Consider the following 20,299-nt stretch of genomic DNA (forward strand, 5'->3'; position numbering starts at 1 on the left):
TAATTAACCTTGGCTTGGCTTCTTTCTTGCTGAGTAGATATCTTATTGCAGCGTGGTCTGTATAAACTACACAATGAGATCCCACAAGATATTGCCTGAATTTGTCGAAAGCATACACTACTGCCAAAAACTCCTTTTCGGTGGTTGTGTAATTAGCTTGAGCATCATCAAGTGTTTTGCTAGCATAGTATATTACATGCAAATCTTTTCCTTTTCTTTGTCCAAGTACCGCACCTACAACAAAGTCACTTGCATCACACATTATCTCAAATGGTAATTCCCAGTCAGGGGGTTGCACTACTGGAGCTGTGACTAATGCTTCTTTGAGCAAGTTGAAGGATTTTTCACATTCTGCATCAAAGTTGAACTTAACATCATTGTTTAGGATATTAGTGAGGGGTTTGGCTATCTTGGAGAAATCCTTTATGAATCTTCTATAGAACCCAGCATGTCCCAAAAAGCTCCTCACTCCCTTCACATTTACAGGTGGTGGGAGTTTTGATATTACTTCAACTTTTGCTGGATCAATCTCAATTCCTCTTTTAGACACCAAATGTCCCAAAATAATTCCTTCCCTTACAAGAAACTGACACTTCTCCCAGTTTAGGACTAGATTGTGTTCTGAACACCTCTGAAGAACTGCTGCCAGATTATTCAAGCAATCTTCATAACTTTTTCCAACAACTATAATACATCTATGAACACCTCCACTTTGATTCCTATCATATAAGAGAATATAGAGAGTACAAATCTTTGAAATGTTGGGGGTGCATTACAAAGTCCATAAGCTAGTCTTTTGTAAGCAAATGTTCCGTATGGGCAAGTGAAAGTTGTTTTATCTTGATCATCCGGGTGAATTGGGATTTGCAAGAATCCTAAATACCCATCTAAGCAACAGAAATATTCATGCCCAGCAAGCCTTTCTAGCATTTGGTCAATAAAAGGTAAAGGAAAATGGTCCTTCCTTGTTACTTCATTTAATTTTCTGAAATCATTGACCATTCTCCACCCTATGACAGTCCTACTAGGAATCGTTTGCCCTTGTTCATTTTCAATGACAGTTATTCCTCCTTTTTTGGGCACCATATGAATGGGGCTCACCCACTCGCTGTCTGAAATTGGGTATATGATATCAGCAGAGAGCAATTTAAGAATATCCTTTTTGACAAGCTCTTGTAGATGGGGATTTAACCTTCTTTGTCTTTCTCTAATTGGCACACTACTTTCTTTCAAGTAAATCCTGTGAGAGCAGACAACAGGATTTATCCCTTTCATATCATCAATCGAATATCCAATAACATCTTTGTACTTTTGCAAAACTGCTTGAAGCCCTTTTATTTGCATTTCCGTCAACTCACTGTTTACGATAATTGGCCACTGGTTTTCATTGTCCAAGAATACATACTTCAAACTTTCTGGAAGTTGTTTCATTTCTATTTGTCTTGGTTGCATCTTCTCTAATGACCTTGCACTCCTTTCAACATGCTCACAGGTCTGATTTCCTCATATCTAATTTCACTATTATCCTCCTCAACCACTTCACCACAATTTCTTCCATACCTCTCTTCATAACCTTCTTCCACACATTTCTGTAATGTATCAATTCTGTAGCAGTGTTCTTCTCCTTGCGGAACATGTGTTGCATGCTTCATGTCAAACTCCACCTTTTCATTTCCAAACCTCAAGCTCAATTTAGCTTCTTGGACATCAATAAGTGCACCACCTGTGGCCAAAAATGGTCTTCCAAGAATCACAGCCTCACTCTTGTCCTCCATATCTAGCACTACAAAGTCAATCGGATAAGCAAACTTCCCAACTTTGATTGGAACATCCTCAAGAATTCCAACAGGTCTCATGTATGTTCTGTCGGCTAACTGAAGAGTTATGGATGTTGGATTTAATTCTCCCAAGAACATCCTTTTGCTAACTGAATGTGGTAACACACTAACACTTGAGCCCAAGTCACATAGAGCACTGTAAGTTTTGTTTCCAATCATACATGGTACACAAAAACTTCCTGGATCATCCAATTTTTCAGGCATGGAATTCTGAATTATTGCACTGCATTCCTTTGATAGAGTTACAACTTTTGGCTCAGACATGCTTCTTTTCTTTGTTAATAATTCCTTGAAATATTTGCCATACATCGGAACATGCAAGTCAGCTTCAAGAATAGGAATAGTAATCTGAACTCCTTTCATAGTTTCCAAAAAATTGGCAAATTGCTTGTCATCTTTGGGTTTGTTGAACCTCTCAGGAAAGGGGATGTTGTTGGTTGTTATTGCTTCCTCTAGCAAAGGCTCAACTCTTGTTTGAAAACCAGGAAATTCGACTTCAGTTTCAATTCGATTATCAACTTCTTTCTCCTTTATTTTCTCTGATGATGTTGAAGGTGAAGTTCCGGATGAACTTGGCCTCATAGCAGGAGGCAGATATGTCTTCGGAATAGGAAGTAATGGTCCTGTCATGGCTCCACTCCTTGTAGTCACTGCATCAACTGAAGATATCGCCCCACAATGAGCTTTCGGGTTTGGAATTGGTTGAGCAGGCAGCCTTGCTTCATTTTCTCCCACCATACTATCCATTTTGCTCACAAGCATCTTAACAGAATCTTTTAAGCCATTAACTTCATTTGCCATCTTGTTCATTAATTCCAACTGCATCTTCATGATTTCCTCCATTCCATTTGACTGAACATTTTGTTGTTCATTCTGCCTCGGCACTTGAAATTGACTTGGATGATTTGGTGGTCGATTTCCTTGTACTATCGATCCACTTGCATATGACTGATTGTTCTTGTACGACAAGTTTGGATGGTTCCTCCAAGAAGGATTATAGCTATTTGAGAATGGACCTTGACCTTGAGCATAACTTACTTCTGAAACCGATGATCCAATTGCTGAATAGAAGGCACATTCCGTTGAAGGATGACCTGCTTGGCCACATACATCACACATTTGAGGCACACTTACTGAAGCTACGGAGGTACCTATGCAATTTGACATGATACTATCCATCTTCTTGTTCAAGATGTCAATCTGAGCCGCCATGCTATCATTTGTAGACACATTATACACACCAGGATGTGGCGGTGCTATTGCTCTTTCACTTGACCATTGGAAATGATGGGACACCATGCTTTCAATCAATGCAAATGCTTCATCAAGGGTTTTGTTCATGATTCCTCCTCCAGTAGCAGAATCGACAAAAGCTCTGGTTTGAGTGGACAGTCCTTTGTAAAAGGTTTGTAACACCAGCCATCTTTCTAAACCATGATGAGGACACATTCTGATTAAAGAGTTGAATCTTTGCCATGCGTCATACAAACTTTCTCCATCATATTGAGTAAACCTTGTTAACTTGTCCCTGTATTTAGCAACTTTTGTTGGTGGAAAGTATCTCTCAAGAAATGTCTGCAGTAAAGTCTCCCAAGTATCCTTCAGATGTTCAGGCAATGAGTGAAGCCATACTCTTGCTCCATCTGTTAAGGAAAATGGGAATAGTGATAATCTGATAGCACTCGGTGAAACTCCATTTTGCTTGAGGGTGTTACAATACTCCAAGAAAGTCCTGATATGCTCATGAGGGTCTTCTAAAGCTGTCCCACCAAATCTGGACTGTTGTACCATGTTAATCAGACACTACAGGAATCCAGTACTTTGCCGTCTGCCATGGCGGACAGCAAAGACAGGGATGGCTGACGGCAAAGCACTTTGCCGTCCACGGCGGATGGCAAACAGTGACGGCAAAGATAGGGTCGGCAAACAGGTCCTTTGCCGTCGGCTTTTTATGGCGGACGACAAAGAGCCCTTTGCCTACAACGGCTGACGGCAAAGAGGGGGGACGGCAAAATGTTGCACGTCCGCCAGCGTCACTCCGTTAGGCGGCTAACGGCGGCCTTTGCCGTCCGCCAGCGGACGGCAAATTTGAGCGCCTCTTTGTCGTCCGCCAGACGACGTCAGCTATACGTCAGCGCCCGCTCTTTTTTGTCGTCCGCCCGGCGGATGGCAAAGGCAAAGTCTTTGCCATCAGCTTGGCTTTGCCGTCCGCCACGGTAGGAAAATAGGCCAAATGGTCCATCCCCAGGAAGCACAGGTGGGCGCCACGTGCCCCCTTTGCCGTCTGCCACCGACGGCAAAGGTGTCTTTGCCGTCTGCCGCGGACGGCAAAGAGCCTGCACTGCCTCTTTTTTGTTCTGTTTTTCTTATATCCAACAATTATCACAACAAATATTTCACAGCACATATATATCCATCACATAAATATCCAGCACATATATATCCAACATAATAAATATCCAGCACATATATATCCATCCATACATACATAGTAGGTTGCACATAGTTCCATCGATCCATACATATTACAATATGCAAAGTTTCATCATAGCAAGCGAGCAGAATACAAGAAGTGCATCAAAGGAAAAAACAGGAAAAAGCAAGCAATCCATCATAGGAAGCTGGCTTCCGTGAAGTGAATGAAACCTGCAAAATGACAAATAAGAAAGTTAGAAAAAGAAGACTAGAAGAAGAATTAGACTAGAAGAAAAAGAATAGAAGAAGAAGACTAGAAGAAGAAGTATATGCCATATATTAGCTAACTTAGGTGAAATGTATCGTTTATGAGCTAACCTAGGTGAAATGGGTAGTTTATGAGCTATCCTAGGTGAAATGGATCATTTTGGAGCTAAGTTAGGTGAAATGGGTCGTTTATGAGCAAACCTAGGTGAAATGGGTCATTTATGAGCAAACCTAGGTGAAATGAGTCGTTTATGAGCAAACCTAGGTGAAATGGGTCGTTTATGAGCTATGTTAGGTGAAATGAGTCGTTTATGAGCAAACCTAGGTGAAATGGGTCGTTTATGAGCTAACCTAGGTGAAATAGGTTGTTTATGAGCTAACCTAGGTGAAATGGGTCATTTATAAGCTAACCTAAGTCAAATGGGTCGTTTATGAGGTAACCTAGGTGAAATGGGTCGTTTATGAGCTAACCTAGGTGAAATTGATCATTTTGGAGCTAACTTAGTTGAAATGGGTCTTTTATGAGCTAACTAAGGTGAAATGCCACGTTTTTGAGCTAACTAAGGTAAAATGGATCGTTTTTGAGCTAACTTAGGTGAAATGGGTCATTTTGGAGCTAACCTAGGTGAAATGGGTCATTTTGGAGCTAACCTAGGTGAAATGGGTCATTTTAAAGCTAACGTAGGTAAAATGGATCATTTAGGAGCTAATCTATGTAAAATGGGTTATTTTAGAGCTAACTTGGATAAATTGGATCACTTGTAAGCTAACTAAGGTAAAATGAGTCATTTTAGAGCTAACTTAGGTAGAATGGATGGTTTATGAGGTCAGTAAGCTTATTAAGTCATTTTGGAGGAAAAGAAGCTAACTCTAGGTCATTATGGTAAGCATATTGGAGGAAATAAAGCTAAGTCTAGGTCTTTATGCATTTGTTAAGCAAAACACTAGAGAAACTTATCGTGATCACGGAGGTGTAGGAGCAGGCTGGCTCGCGCCGGTAGCTGGAGAAGGATTGTGCGATGCATTTCTGGAGTTAAGCTGCACCAAAGATCATTTCCAATGTCTCGTTAGCATTATGACACTCAAATGTTAAGACTAGCAAGTAATGTCCATTCAAATTAAACTCACCGTGCTCCCAGGAGCAATCACTGGCATCGGCGGAGCGGTCTGACTGGACTTCTCGCACACAGACTGCACATTTGGTTTTCACAACAGAGTCATACTAGTTAGTAATGAGACTCAAATGTTAAGACTAGCAAGTAATCTGCAGAAGAAACTTACCACAAGGAGCTCGTACATGGCCCTTGCCTGCATGTCATTCCGTGCCCTCTCCTCCTCCAACATCTTTGTCGTCCTCTCCTCCAACTCCCGCTGCCTCTCCGCCGCCTCTGCCAGAAGTTTCTCCATTCTATCTCTCTCACTCTGTATAGCAGCCTGCAACACCACTCACATGACCATTTGTAATCATTGATGGAAGCGCACACAATGTAATGGAGAAAGATAGCTGAGTACGTATAACTAACCTTGAAGGCGAGTTGGACTGGCCGTTCACAAGGCCTTATCTCAGGAGCGGAGCTCGACTGACGCGCCTTGATCTCTGGGAGAGTGCTAGGACAACGGATAAATCCATCTCCCATGGCTATGGAGCCATGGGACCTCCCGCCACCAGATATCATCAGCAGCTCTGTATCAATGGGACCCTGGCTCGGGTTAAAGTCCTCCCCTTTCCTCGCCTTCCCCTGATCTCTATATTGCACGAGCTTGTCGTGGGCGGAGATGTTGGTGAAGTTCTTTGGATCATCAAGGTCAGACACAGAGAATGGCTTGACTTTCTTGTAAGGGCCAGTGTGGGCCATGGCATACAGGTCGTACACCTCTGGCACCTTATCCGCCTTATTGTAGCGTGCCTGAAAGAGAGAAACAAAGTAAATTAGTAATTAAAGGGCTAAAGCTAGCATGATGAATGAATTGCATGAATCATGAAGCAAACCACATACCCAGTTCCGCCCGTACTGAAATAAGTTGGAGCTGCCTTGGTGGTGTGGCACACCTTCCATTTGGGCACGTTTGTCCTTGGCCTCTTTGTGGGTGGCCAGCCATTCTTTTGAGCACCACGCATTGACCAACACCTCCCAACAATCCATCCGATCCGCACACCATCTCGGAGGGGCCTAAGTTAGCAAATAGAAACTTGAGCGCTACGCCTATGAATTACTAAATGAAGGAAGTAAGTACAAGGCCTTAAGAATTACCTTCATGTACTTCTCCTTACTCAAGAACTTATCGCGGCACTCCTGCTTGGGCTTCTTGATACCACGCCCGGCGTAGTAGTCTCGAACAGCCTGCACCCGAACCTCATGCCGTAAGTTCTGAAGTAGGCGCTTGCACTCCTTGTGGATAACATGATCCGCCTCTTCCTCGTATCCCTCCTCACACCTGTAGAATGTCTGCAATCAAATGAGACAATATTGATTAGTACAATTAATAACTAGCTAGTTGAAGATTTTTAATTGTGTAAAGGAGCAATTACCCAGAACTTTCTGATCATGACGTGTGCCCTCGTCTTGCACAAGACACCGTCGATAATCTCATCCGGCGGGGCCGGGGCAGCCAAGTAGTGCTCCCAAGTCAATCCAACCTCTGGAAGCCGACCCTCACTAGGTAACATGACAAACCCCGGGAAGTTTTGCCGAATCAGAACTCCAAGGACGGAGTTGGGCAGGCGGACACTTTCATGGTGGTCCCAACCCCTGCAGCATGACAAGGCCAACACATCAGTTATTTGAAGAAATGTGAATGCAGAAGGTACAAAAAGATTAAATGCACTTACCTCTCCCCATCAGGGAAAATCAACCACCTCTGCTCGCGGGTCGCCGGCACGGACGGGAGCCGTGTAGCACCACGCTGGTAGACGTTGCCCCCCTCCTCCCCCTCCTCATCAGTCGGCTCCCCGCCATCATCAGCATGGCCACTCGGCTCCCCGCCATCATCAGCGTGGCCACTCGGCTCCTCAGGCTGACCCGACCAGGTACCCCATCCAGATGTGTGCTCCTCCGGGGTCTCATGGGCCCAAGTCTCGTGGGTCGAAGGCCCGTCGACCCAAGGCTCGTGGGCCAAAGACCCGTGGACCGGAGGCTCGTGGACCGGAGTCCGTGCAGCCTCCTCCTCAGACGAGTCCACCCTAGCAGTCACGTGCTTGGGTGAAACAGCTGGGGGCGGCGGCGAGGAAGGCGCCGTAAGAGTCACCCTACCTCCTCTCCCGCGACCATGTGCTCCAACTCCTCTCTTCTTCTTACCTTGTCCCCTGCTGGGCACCACGGTCGACGAAGAAGGGCCCGGCGGTGTCGCCATACTGTCTAGCAACGCTCGGCGGAGAGGTGCATGTGGAATGGAAGACCTCGCACCACGCGCCGACGAAGAAGGGGCCTCGGCATGCTCCCGACCAGCGCCCACCATCTTTCAACACCTGCCATGACAAAGAATAAACGAAATTAGTACAACATAAAAAAAGTACCGACATGAATAATAATATGTATATCACTTAAGTGTATCATCATCAAGTACAACATAAAAAATTGAATACCTGACACTACTAATAATCTCGATCAGTATCATCAATAAATGCATAATCATCATCATCACTATAATCAATGATGGGCTCATAGGGTTCATTGGCATCAACATGTGCAAGGCCACCTTGACGTAATCGGTCAAGCATTGACTGGTCATCCGCAGCAGTAACCTCTTCTTGTTCCGGCTCTTCTTGTTCCTCCTCTGGGGTGATGTCGGATTCATTGTCGCTGTCTACTTCAATGTTTTGGGGTGAAGTATAGCGGTTCTTGAAATGCTTTTTGGAAAGACGTGTCTCTTGGAAGAATTCTCCTTTATATGTGTCTGGGTTAATGTGAGGTTCATAATCCTCTTCCTTTGGGGGAGAAAGTCTAGCACGTGGCGGCACTTCATAAACGACATCCTAACCTTTCAGATTTGGATTAGTTTGGCAGGCCCACGGTAGATAGAATACTTGGGTCGCCTGTTGAGCCGTAATATAGACATCAAGAACATCTAAATGGGTGCTTTGGTTGATTTCAACTAGCCCTATATGTTCATGAGTCCTTCTAGTCTCCTTCGGCTGAAACCAATAACATTTGAAGACTACGACATTCGGTGGGTTTTCACCATAGAACAGAAGTTCATAAATTGCTTCAACTCTCCCATAATACTCGGTACCTCCTTCACCGATAGCAGATACACAACAATTTGTAGACTTTCGGTCGGCCATAGATAGCTCTTTGCCATAGGTATGAAAGCGATACCCGTTGATGTCGTACTTGTCAAATGAACGGACCTTATAGTCAAAACCATTAGCGACTTGTCTCAATTCGGCGTCCATAGACTCTGAATTAGCCTACAAGTTTAATATGAAAGGATTGTTGCATTATGCACAAATTAGCGAATGAAATGAAATTTTCTAATAGAAATTACCGTTTGTTTGAACCAAGAGATGAAACCGGGATAGCCGCCTCCTTGCTTTGCGAGAAGCTCATACTCTTCGACGGAATCCTTTTGGATCTCCGCTCCATACGAGAATATGGCGACGTATCGACTGTATGACATATCCAGGAATAAGAGCAGTTCAAAGGAAATAGAAGTTGCGAAACAATGTACTGAGAACTTACTCGATGTACGGCCGCACTTCTATCAGGTTGTTGAAGATATACAATGAAATGGTCCGCCATTCTTCGTTATCCAAAGATACTGGATGTGAAACACTAGCTGGTGCGAGATTCCCTTTGAATAGGCTGAGGTTGGATCCACCCTTTTTAGGCTCGTCAGCATTGTACCGAGGCTTCGGATTATGCAAATGACGATTTTTGGCTTCGTAGTGCGCTGTTACAAAGTTTGCCACCTCCTCTGTGATGAATGCCTCAGCCATGGATGCTTCAATTCTACATTTATTTTTACATTTTTCTTGAAGCGTCTTCTGCATCCTCTCAGTTGGGTAGCACCAACGATTTTGCACGCCCCCCCCAATCTTGCCTCGGTCGGGAGATGCAAAATCAAATGCTGCATTGGATTAAAGAAGCCCGGTGGAAAGATCTTCTCTAACTTGCAGATCAACTCCGGCGCCAACTCTTCCATTTCTTCTAGCACGCCAGGCGATAGTTCTTTCGCATAAAGAACACGGAAGAAATAGCTGAGTTCTGCCAGTACTAGCCATTCATCCTCAGGGATGAAGCCACGCAACATCCATATGTGCCAATCATGACTCTTGAGACCAAATATCTTCAGTTTATCAAGATTCGCTCCCCTCTTTAGATTCGCTGCATACCCATCGGGGAACATCAACTGCTGTTGCACCCACAAGAGAATTTCCCTCATAGCTGGCCTTCCAAGATTGAACCATGCCTTTGGCTTCTTCCAGTTCTGCTTTCCTTTCGGTTCTTTCATGTTTTGTAACGGCCTATCACATAGCGCCTCCAGATCGACTCTAGCCTTAGTATTATCCTTTGACTTCCCATCTATGCCGAACAATGTACCAAAAAGTGCCTCGGCGATATTCTTCTCAGTGTGCATCACGTCGATGTTGTGTGGGCAAAGGAGGTCTTTGAAGTAAGGCAGATCCCATAAGCATGTTTTGTGAGTCCACGCGTGCTTAGTATTATACCCCTTGAAGTACCCTGGACGTTGTGGATCTGGCTCGAGAGCGTTTAACTGATCCAGGGTCTGTTGGCCTGTCAATGCAGGTGGTGCAGAGTTTTTGACAACTCTACCCCTGATGAAGTTCTTCTTGTCTTTCCTGAACTTATGGCGAGGATCCAGGAACTGTCTATGCATGTCGAAGCAAGAAAACTTGCGATCGGCCTGAAGCCAACGAAACTCAAGAGCTCCCTTGCATGTGGGGCACGGGAACCTTCCATGCACACACCAGCCAACGAATAGCGCATACGCCGGCAAGTCATGCGTCGAGTACATGTACCAAACACGCATTATGAAGTTCCGTTTGCTAAAGGCGTCGTATGTCTTGAACCCATTATCCCAGGCTTCTTGCAATTCGTCCTTAAGCGGCTACATGTACACATTCATATTTTCCCCCGGATAGTTGGGTCCTGGAATTATCAACGTCAGGAAAATGTTCTTTCTTTGCATAATCTGTCCCGGGGGGCGATTGAGTGGAAAGACAAATACGGGCCAACAATTGTATTGGGCTGCCGTCATACCAAACACACTGAACCCATCCGTGCTGATGCCGACTCGAGGATGCCTCGGATCTGCCGCTTTGTCAGCATGTAATTCATCAAACTTTTTCCACGCAACACCATCCGATGTGTGTACCATCATCAGATTCCCATCTGCATCTAGTTCGGTTCTTTTGCCTGTTTTGTGCCATGTCATCTGTCTGGCCGTCTCTTCGACCATGAAAAGACGTTGAAGTCTTGGTACGATTGGCATATACCGAAGAACACTAACGGGGATTTTGGTCTGTGTCTTCTCACCCATACCGTTGTCTACCACAATATACCTGGAAGACTTGCAAATGGGACAATAGTTCAAGTCCGCATAGTCAAGCCTAAATAAGGTACATCCTTTCTCATAGGCATGTATCTTCTCATAGGGCATCTTCAGTGCACGGAGGATTTTGTTCGACCGGTACAGGTTTGCAGGCATTACATGGCCTTTGGGTAGAAAGCGTCCAAATACTGTCATAATTGCGTCATAGCATTATCTGCCCAAGTTGAACTGAGCCTTCAGAGCCATTACTTGTGAGATGGCATCCAACTGACAAAGCTCAGTGTGCTTGTGGAGCGGACGTTTTGAAGACTCCAACATTTCATTGAAGGCCTTTGCAGATTCCTCCATCTCCTCGTCCGAATCCCGAGCATCATCATAGTCTTGCACCATGTTTTCCATCCCGGTACCATGCTCGTCGGTGCGACGACGATCCACCTCAGCTTGGTCACGTTGGGCAGACTCACCATGAAATGTCCACACCGTATAATCGGGCGTAAAACCACTCTTCTGCAGGTGTTTGCCCATTTCAGCCTCTGTCTTCTTTTCCCAATTGCCGCACCAGAAACAGGGGCACCAGGTTTTCTTTTGGCCTTTTGCAAATGCGGCTTGCACAAACCCCTTGGTTTTTGTGAACCATTTAGCGCTCCATTTGTTCTGACCAGTGTGACCGGTATACATCCACGCACGGTTACTCATCTTGACTTTCAGAGCTACTGGACACACAACAATTATATATGTAATTCACCATGTATATATTCATCAGTTGATCTACTTTGTCAATTTTATTACGTCCATGCAACCTACACTCTAATAGGTAATGATAGGTCCTAATCCCACCCGTGTATGTGTAGATTGGGTTCATTTTCCCATGCTATGCTCCGGATCCGACGCAAAATTTTGGCAGCACCTCCCCGCTGTTCTCCTGATACACGTCTCTGCAATAAACAGAGAGGATGTGTACCCGGAGAACAACAGGGGAGGCACTGACGAAATTTATGCGTCGGATCCGGAGCAAAGCATATGGGAAAACGAACCCAATCTACACATACTCGGGCTGTCCATGGATAGCATTGGACAATTCGAAAGAATCAAGGTTATAAATATGCAAATGGATGCATATTTATAACTATGACGCTTTCGAACGGGAGACACGTATTGGTTACGCATACTGATGATTCAAGACACATATATAGCTAGCTATCAAGTTTCATCGGAATAGATCAAATAATTAATGGGGGAGGAGGACTTGTCATTTGTGCTCACCCACGAACGAAGGGGCAGAGCTCGTCAAACGCACGGCGAGGTCGTCGAACACCAAACCTCGCAGCGATGAAACAACTGCACATTTAAAACTACACGATCAACACAATTATATATGATGTTTTTCATAACAAAATCGAAAAATATATGAACTAACTAATAATTCACAAATATATGACCCCGTCGGCCTCTGGAAGGCCAAAGAACACCTTTTCAGGAGGTGTCGGGGGTCGGGGTGTCCTGTCGGTGTCGGGGTGCCGTGTCGGGGTCGGGGTGCTTTTTCGGGGTCGGGGGGTCGGGGTGTCGTGTCGATGTCGGGGTAGTGCCGTGTCGGTGTCGGGGTGTTGTTTCGGGGTCGGGGTGTGGTGTCGGGGTCAGGGTGTCGGGTCAGGCTCGGGGGGTCGGGGTGTCGGGGTCAGGGTCGGGGTGTCGGGGTCGGGGTGTCGGGTCAGGCTCGGGGTCAGGGTGTCGGGGTCGGGGTGTCGGGGTCGGGGTGTCGGGGTCGGGGTGTCGGGGTCGGGGTCTCGGGATCGGGGTGTCGTGTCGGGGTGCCGGGTCGGGGTCTGGGTACCGTGTCGGGTCAGGTTTTTTTTTTCCTTTTTTTCCTTTTCTTCTTCTTCCTCTTCTTCCTTTTCTTCCTTTTTTTCCTTCTTCTTCTTCTTCTTCTTCTTCTTCTTCCTCCTTTCCTTTTTCCTCTTCTTCTTCTCCTCCTCTCCTCTTTTTTCTTCTTCTTCTTCCTCTTCTTCTTTTTTCTTCTCCTCCTCCTCTTCTTCTTCTTCTTCTTCTTCTTCTTCTCCTCTCCTCTTTTTCTCTTCTTCTTCTTTCCTAAAACTAAACTAAACCTAAACCTAAAACTAAAAAAACAGAAAAAGGAAAAAACTAAATCTAAATCTAAACCTAAAACTAAACTAAAACTAAAGCTATAAACCTAAAACTAATCCTGAAACTAAAACTAAAACTAAATCTAAACTAAACATAAACCTAAAACTAAAAAAACAGAAAAAAGGAAAAAAAGGAGGCAGAGAGCTCACCTGGGTGGAGGAGGGGGGGCGGGGCGGCCTGGGGCGGCGGAGGAGGGGGGTGGGGCGGCCTGGGGCGGCGGCAGTGGCGACGGGGCCGGGCCCGGCCGGGGCGGCGGGGCGCGGGGGTGCCGGGGCGTGGCGGCGCCCAGACGGCAGGGCGGCGGGGGCGGCGGGGGCGACAGGGCGGGGGGGGGGGGGGGCGCCGGGGCGGCGGCGGGGTGGTGGGGTGACGGGGCGGGGGGGCGCTGGGGCGGCGGCGGGGTGGTGGGGCGACGGGGCGGCGGCGAGTAGCTGGGGAGAGAAAGAGAGAGAGAGAGGGGCGGGGTGGGGCGGCCGTTAATGTTAGTGGGGCCCTCCCTCTTTGTCGTCCGCCCCCCTTTGCCGTCTGCCTTTTTGCTCTTTGCCGTCCGCTAGCGGACGTCAAAGAGGGGGGCCGTTAGGTTTTTTTAGCAGCTCGTCAGTGGGGCCCCTCCCTCTTTGCCGTCCGCTAGCCGACGGCAAAGAATCTTTGCCGTCTGCTAGCCGACGGCAAAGAACTGGCTGATGGCAAATTAGGTCTTTGCCATCAGCCAGTTCTTTGCCGTCTGCTTTTTGGTAGCTGATGGCAAAGAGGTTCTTTGCCGTCTGCTAGCTGACGACAAAGAGCTGGCAGATGGCAAAGTAGCTGATTCCAGTAGTGAGAGCAGGCTTCAATTCAAAATTGTTCACCTGAATAACTGGTTGCACCATTTCTCCTGGTATCCCATGATCTCTTGGGATCCACAAGTCCCTGAGCAAAGGTACTGTATCAGGCATCTTTTCTTCTTCTCGATCTTGCAAAGATTCAGCAACTTCAAACCGTGTTTGATTCTCTCTTCTTCTTCTTCTCAATAAAGTCCTTTCAATTTCTAGATCAAATGTCTCTAGTGAATATTCAGGATGAAGCATAAGACAATTTCCTGTAAAAGTTCCTGAAATTGACACATGCTAGTTTCTCTCAAAACTGCAGCCAATGTTAGGAAATTGTTAGTTGCCAGCAATACTACATAATCGACCTAAAATAAATTCTGATATGATTCTACTAATGTGCTAATGAAATTTAAATCCCCGGCAATGGCGCCAAAATGATCGTTTGTAATATAGCAGGGTTTTTACGTCCAAACTACGGATGTCGTGTTCTCCACAGGGATCTAGAACTTCGAAGCACACACTCAAAACATTCAGAACAACCGGATAGATGAATCAAACAGTAGTGACAACAAGCAATTACTAGAGCAAGGTAAAACAAAAATAATATGCAGCGAAGGTAAATGGTTCAGACATCACACACAACTCAAGCAACCAATAAAAGAGACAGCAGCTCACAGGAGTATAACAACTAACTTAGTATCCAGCAAGTGCAACAACAATTTAGCAAGAACAAACACCTAAGGGATCTCACACATACAGTAGCAGAATACTAACTAACACATGACAAGTATGAACTGAACATATTATCAGTAGCATAGAGTAGATGATGGAACTATCTCAAACATCACAGGCAGCAGAACAATATTACAAGTTGAACCACCTAGTTTTCTCATGGACACATCAACAGTTAACTGAGATTCATATTACAAGCTGCAGAATATTCAGAGCAAAAATTCAGAAAACTACAGTAAGAGAAAAGAGATTCAGAGTTGTTTCCTGGGCTGTAGATGTTGTGGGTGAAGGAGAGCAGCAGGGACGAAGACAATCAGCGAAGCCAAGTTGGAGAGGATCAGCAAGGGGTCGTTGGAGAGGATCCACCGCTCCGTTTCTTGAGGTTGAAGACGAGGAAGTGCAGCAGGTTGGCGTCGTCGTTGGAGAGAAGCGGTGGATTGGGTGTCTCCACCAATCTCCCGACGCCCTCTTCTCCCTTTCTCTCCTTCGATCTGGTTCTTCTGCTCGTTCCCCTCAATCCCCTACTTCGATCTGGTGGTGTTTGAGTGGTGGAAGGTAGCGAGGAGTTGGAGAGCAGCAGGTCGGCGATCAGGGGCGGCAGCAAGGTGGAACGACCTCCGATCTCCTCTTCTTCTTCCTTCCCTCGACCCCCTTTCCTTGCCTGATTCGATCTGGTGGTAGGTGAGTCGCGGAAGGCAGCGAGGAGTTGGGGAGAAAAAGGCAATCGGTCTGATCCTTTTCTTTCCTTCGACGCCCTCAACTCCTCTTCTTTCTCGTGGCCTCGCGCGTGGGATCAGATATGCCTCTCGCTGGTCGCGCCAGACCAGCCCCTTCTCACGCGCCCAAGGAGACATCTGCTCTTCTTTGTTTGACTAGGTGCGTAGGTTATTTTCAGCTTTCCCCTTCTAGTTCTAACTTTTCGCACAAGGTGATCCCCAGCTTGAAGGTTATAAACACTTTCGATGAAGTTTAGGTGCCTAAACGCACCAGTCCTGCAAGATATGAATAAGTGTTGTAAAAATATCATAATAAGAATATTTCAATAAGAATGAATACTTTATAAGTAAAAACTGTGGTCCAAGGTTTGATTTTTTATGCAAAAGGCTTGAAATACAATATGAATGAATGTGCTATCAGCGCCCGCCCGGCCATTAAGCCCAAGGCGGTCTCCCAGATCGCCAAAATAATCTCCGCATCAACCCCGAAATCGTCGATAAGATGGATCCGGAAGATATCTCATCTTTGAACGAACTGCTAGATCACATCGCCACCCTGGGGTCGTAACAGATTATGATCTGATTGGGCTTAAACCCGATCAGAGGGAAATCAGGTCCCCACCTTTCACCCACCTAGTGACAGTTGTGGAGGAGCAAGTTGATGATACCTCTCCTCCTATCCTATGAACAAACTATGTTCGGATCTCCGAGCCTTGCAAGACAGATACCCATCTCCGAGAAGAGACCTTTCGTCCTCCGAACATAGAACCAGGCATTGAGCCTAAAAATTCCTAGGACACTCCGGATCCTGGGCCGGTAACCTAAGAAATCTTTCAAATTCTAGATTCCATAGTGGGCCAGGGCTCGGATTTAAGCCCACCCACCCACCACAAGTAATACTCTCCAAGCAATTCTGGTCCCCCGGACATATGCGACTTAATGTATGTACGACAACAACCTCGGGAAACAATCCATCACTTTTGGGCTAGATTCCTACTTGTTAAAAACAAGATTAAAGATTGCTGCAACGATGATGCGTTATCAGTCTTTTGCCGCAACTGTACGGACGAGGGGATCCTTAATGCCCCTCAACCGATGCTGCATACTCCACCTTGCAGATTTGGCACACATAGTACAGAAGTATTGTGCAACGGAAAGCGCCTGGAAAGCCCAGACAGCTCGGTGGGAACCACTGGCCTTTAAGCCACCCACCGGTCGGGCAAAAAGGATGCACCGTCAAGGGGCCCCTGATCATCACTCAACAGACAAGAAAATCAAGCCCTTAATGGGACATAGAACTGTCCTTGATGAATGGCTCGAAAAGCCTTGTCAGATACACACGACGCCAAAATCCGAACCAACACATAGCCTTCGAGCATATTGGATACTCCGATGGGTGGCTAAGAGCAATGAGGCCATCCTCACCAACACTACCCCAGAGAAGTACTCCCCGGAGGATAACGATCTCAATGTGCTTACGGTCTTCGAGACCTTTTCTTCAAACAATCGGCGCAAAAGGGCACTCCGCGAACTCGCCGAAGTCAACCAAGTAGCTGCAATCAATCCTTGGAACGACATGGCGATAACCTTCAATGCTACTGACGAACCATGGGCCGGATCAGTCCGAGCACCGGCCGCTCTAGTTCTAAACCCAATAATGGACGACTTTTGACCGACTAAAGTGCTCATAGACGGTGGTAGCGGATTAAACCTCATCTATGAGGACACGCTCGATAAAATGCAAATGGACAAGAGCCGCATCGAGCAAAGTAGCACAACCTTTCGAGGCATTATTCCCAGTCGAGAAGCGCAATGTTCGGGAAACAATAAACTTGATGTGGTATTCGGCACGCCTGAGAACTACAGGTCTGAAGATTTAATCTTCCAGGTGGCACCTTTCAACAGCGAATATCACACCCTATTGGGGCGAGATGCATTCACACACTTTCAAGCTATACCTCATTACGAGTACATGAAGCTCAAAATGCCCGGTCCCAACGGAGTTATCACTATCGCTAGTGATCCGGACATAGCACTCCATGTCGAAAAAACCCGCATCCCTGGCCCTCGAGGCACTATCCGAGGCCCTTGTGACCGAGGAGCTCACCGCTCTACGCTCCACAATGGATAGAGACGACGTAATTCTCGATAAAAGGCCTAAATCCACTTCTTTCAAGCCAGCAGACGAAATAGTCAAATTCCAAGTCCACCCGACGGATCCTAATAAAACAACAGCCATTGGAGCACAGCTGGATCCAACGGTTGATGCCGCTCTAGGAGTATTCCTGCATGAGAATTGGGACATCTTTGCCTAGCACCCTTCGGATATGCTAGGAATCCCACACAGACTGGCCAAACATAGCCTCAACATAATAAAGGGGTTCAAGCCAGTCAAGCAGACACTGCGGAGATTTTCTGAACCCAAGCGACAAGCTATGGGGGAGGAGCTAGCCAAACTACTTGAAGTTGGGTTTATTTGAGAGATAAAACACCCGGATTGGCTAGCAAACCTGGTCATGGTGCCAAAGAAGGACAAATCCTGGCGCCTCGGTGTCGATTTTAAAGACCTCAATAAAGCCTACCCTAAGGACCCCTTCCCGCCACCCTACATTGACTAGATCATTGATGCAACCGCAGGACATGATTCATTATGTTTCCTCGACGCATACTCTGGATACCATCAAATTAAGATGAAGGAATCTGATCAGGCCGCAACGGCATTCATTACCCCGTACGGGCCTTTCTGCTTCAACACTATGCCTTTCGAACTCAAAAACGCCGACCCCACCTACCAACGCATGATTCAAACATGCCTGGAAAAACAAATTGGCAAGACGGTGGAGGCATACGTAGATGATGTAGTCATCAAAACTAAACATGTCGAATCATTGGTGGACGACTTACGTCTTACATTTGACAACCTTCGAACATATGACATATGACTCAATCCGGAGAAATGCTTTTTCGGCGTTCCGGCCGGAAAGCTGCTCGGGTTCATTGTTTCCAATAGAGGAATCGAGGTAAACCCAGCCAAAATCCGAGCCTTGTCACACTCGGCAATTCCAACAGACGTAAAGCAGGTCCAAAAACTAGTTGGGTGCGTGGGAGCCTTGAGCTGCTTTATCTCCAGATTGGGAGAGAAGGCGCTGCCGCTATATCGCTTGCTTCAACGTACCGATCACTTTGAGTGGATGGACGGGGCAATAGCCGGGTTGGAAGAAATAAAAACTCTGCTAGCAAACAACCCAATCCTTGCCGCGCCTAACATCTGTGAACCCATGCTACTGTACATATCTGCAACTCACCAGGTGGTGAGCGCAGTACTCGTCGTTGAACGAGAGGAAGAGGGACATAAATTCCCACTCCAAAGACCCGTATACTACGTATCGCCGGTCCTCACACCATGCAAATCTCGGTACCCGCACTATCAGAAGATAGCATATGCGGTTTTCATGGCATCCCGGAAGCTATGACACTACTTTCAAGAGTGTTCGATCATGGTGGCCTCCGAGGTACCACTCAATGATATCATAAACAATCGAGACGCCACCGGCCGCATTGCAAAATGGGCCATCGAGCTCCTACCATTCGAAATAACGTACATACCACGCCGGGCTATTAAATCTCAGGTGTTGGCCGACTTCGTCGCCGAATGGACAGAAGCCGAACTCCCTAAAGAGTAGGGCACATACTCCAACTAGGTGATGTACTTCGACGACTCTAAAATGTTAGCCGGATTGGGGGTCGGTGTCATCCTAACATCCCCCATAGGGGACACAGTCCGTTATGTATTGCAAATCATGTACACGGACTCCAATAACACAGCCCAATATGAGGCACCACTGCATGGTCCGGATGGCTGTTTCTATGGGCATACAACACCTCGAGGTGCACGGGGATTCAAACCTCGCAATATCCCAAATAAACGGAGAATTGGATGCAAAAGATCCAACGATGGCAGCTTACCGCAATGCCGTGCTCAAAATATCAGCTCGGTTCGAGGGGCTCGAGTTTCATCACGTGGCCCGAGACAGTAACCAAGAAGCGGACATCCTCGCTCGAATGGGCGCTAAACGCGACCCTGTCCCGCCTAACACCTTCGTGGAAAGGCTCTTTAAGCCATCCGTGGTATGGCAGGACAAGAGCGGAAATACCAGTCCGGCGCCGATCACACCGCCAGATGCCGAACACGATTCAGACACCATCGGGGGCTCGGGCACAGAACCAACGCCTTCCGCCCATGTAATCATGGCGGTAATTGCCCATGTACCGAACCCTTCCTAGCCTACCTCAATAGGCGGGAGCTCCCTGAGGACCAGAATGAGGCTCGTTGCATCGTTCGACGTTCAAAAGCCTACAAGGTTCATGAAGGGAGCTCTACAAGAAAAGCACTACTGGAGTCCTTCAAAGATGTATCTCCGAAGAGGAGGGACGACAGCTCTTGGCCGAAATACATGCTGGTCTTGGCGGCCATCACGCCGCAGCTCGGGGCCTTGTAAGTAAGGCCTTCCGTACAGGTTTATTTTGGCCCACAGCCCGAGCAGACGCACATGACCTCATACAACGCTGTGTCAGATGCCAGCTTTTTGCCAATCAAAGCCATATGCCGCCCACTGCCCTACGAACAATCCCCATTACTTCGCCTTTCATGGTGTGGGGGCTGGACATAGTTGGACCCCTTAAAGGGGGAAGCCATAAGAAAAAATATTTGCTGGTTATGGTAGGTAAAATTCACTAAGTGGATAGAGGCCAAACCAGTTAAAACGACTGAAGTCGGACCAGTGATAGACTTTATATCTGGTGTCATACACCGTTATGGTGTCCCACACAACATTATTACTGATAACGGCTCTAACTTTACAACCGA

At 46.6% G+C, this 20,299-nt stretch overlaps 1 protein-coding gene and 1 non-coding gene across 2 annotated transcripts; one reads left to right on the forward strand and one right to left on the reverse strand.

Moving 5' to 3' along the window:
- Positions 1 to 1,457: 1,457 nt before the first annotated feature.
- On the reverse strand, positions 1,458 to 3,050 carry LOC147979760 (uncharacterized). The gene has a single exon (XM_087515335.1). It carries the CDS (start codon positions 3,048 to 3,050, stop codon positions 1,458 to 1,460), a length of 1,593 nt encoding a protein of 530 aa, XP_087371461.1.
- Positions 3,051 to 3,267: 217 nt separating this feature from the next.
- Positions 3,268 to 3,374, forward strand: LOC125532218 (small nucleolar RNA R71). The gene has a single exon (XR_007293859.1). It is a non-coding gene; the product is annotated as a small nucleolar RNA R71 (small nucleolar RNA).
- The last annotated feature ends 16,925 nt before the right edge of the window (positions 3,375 to 20,299 follow it).

The sequence above is a fragment of the Triticum urartu genome, chromosome 3A (genome assembly GCF_056163025.1).
Source record: "Triticum urartu cultivar PI428250 chromosome 3A, HENAU_Tu73, whole genome shotgun sequence".
In the NCBI taxonomy this organism is placed as follows: Eukaryota; Viridiplantae; Streptophyta; class Magnoliopsida; order Poales; family Poaceae; genus Triticum; species Triticum urartu.

What these genes read in the sequence shown, in the direction of transcription:
- LOC147979760 (XM_087515335.1), bottom strand. Translation starts at nt 3,050, where the DNA reads ATGGCGGCTCAGATTGACATCTTGAACAAGAAGATGGATAGTATCATG.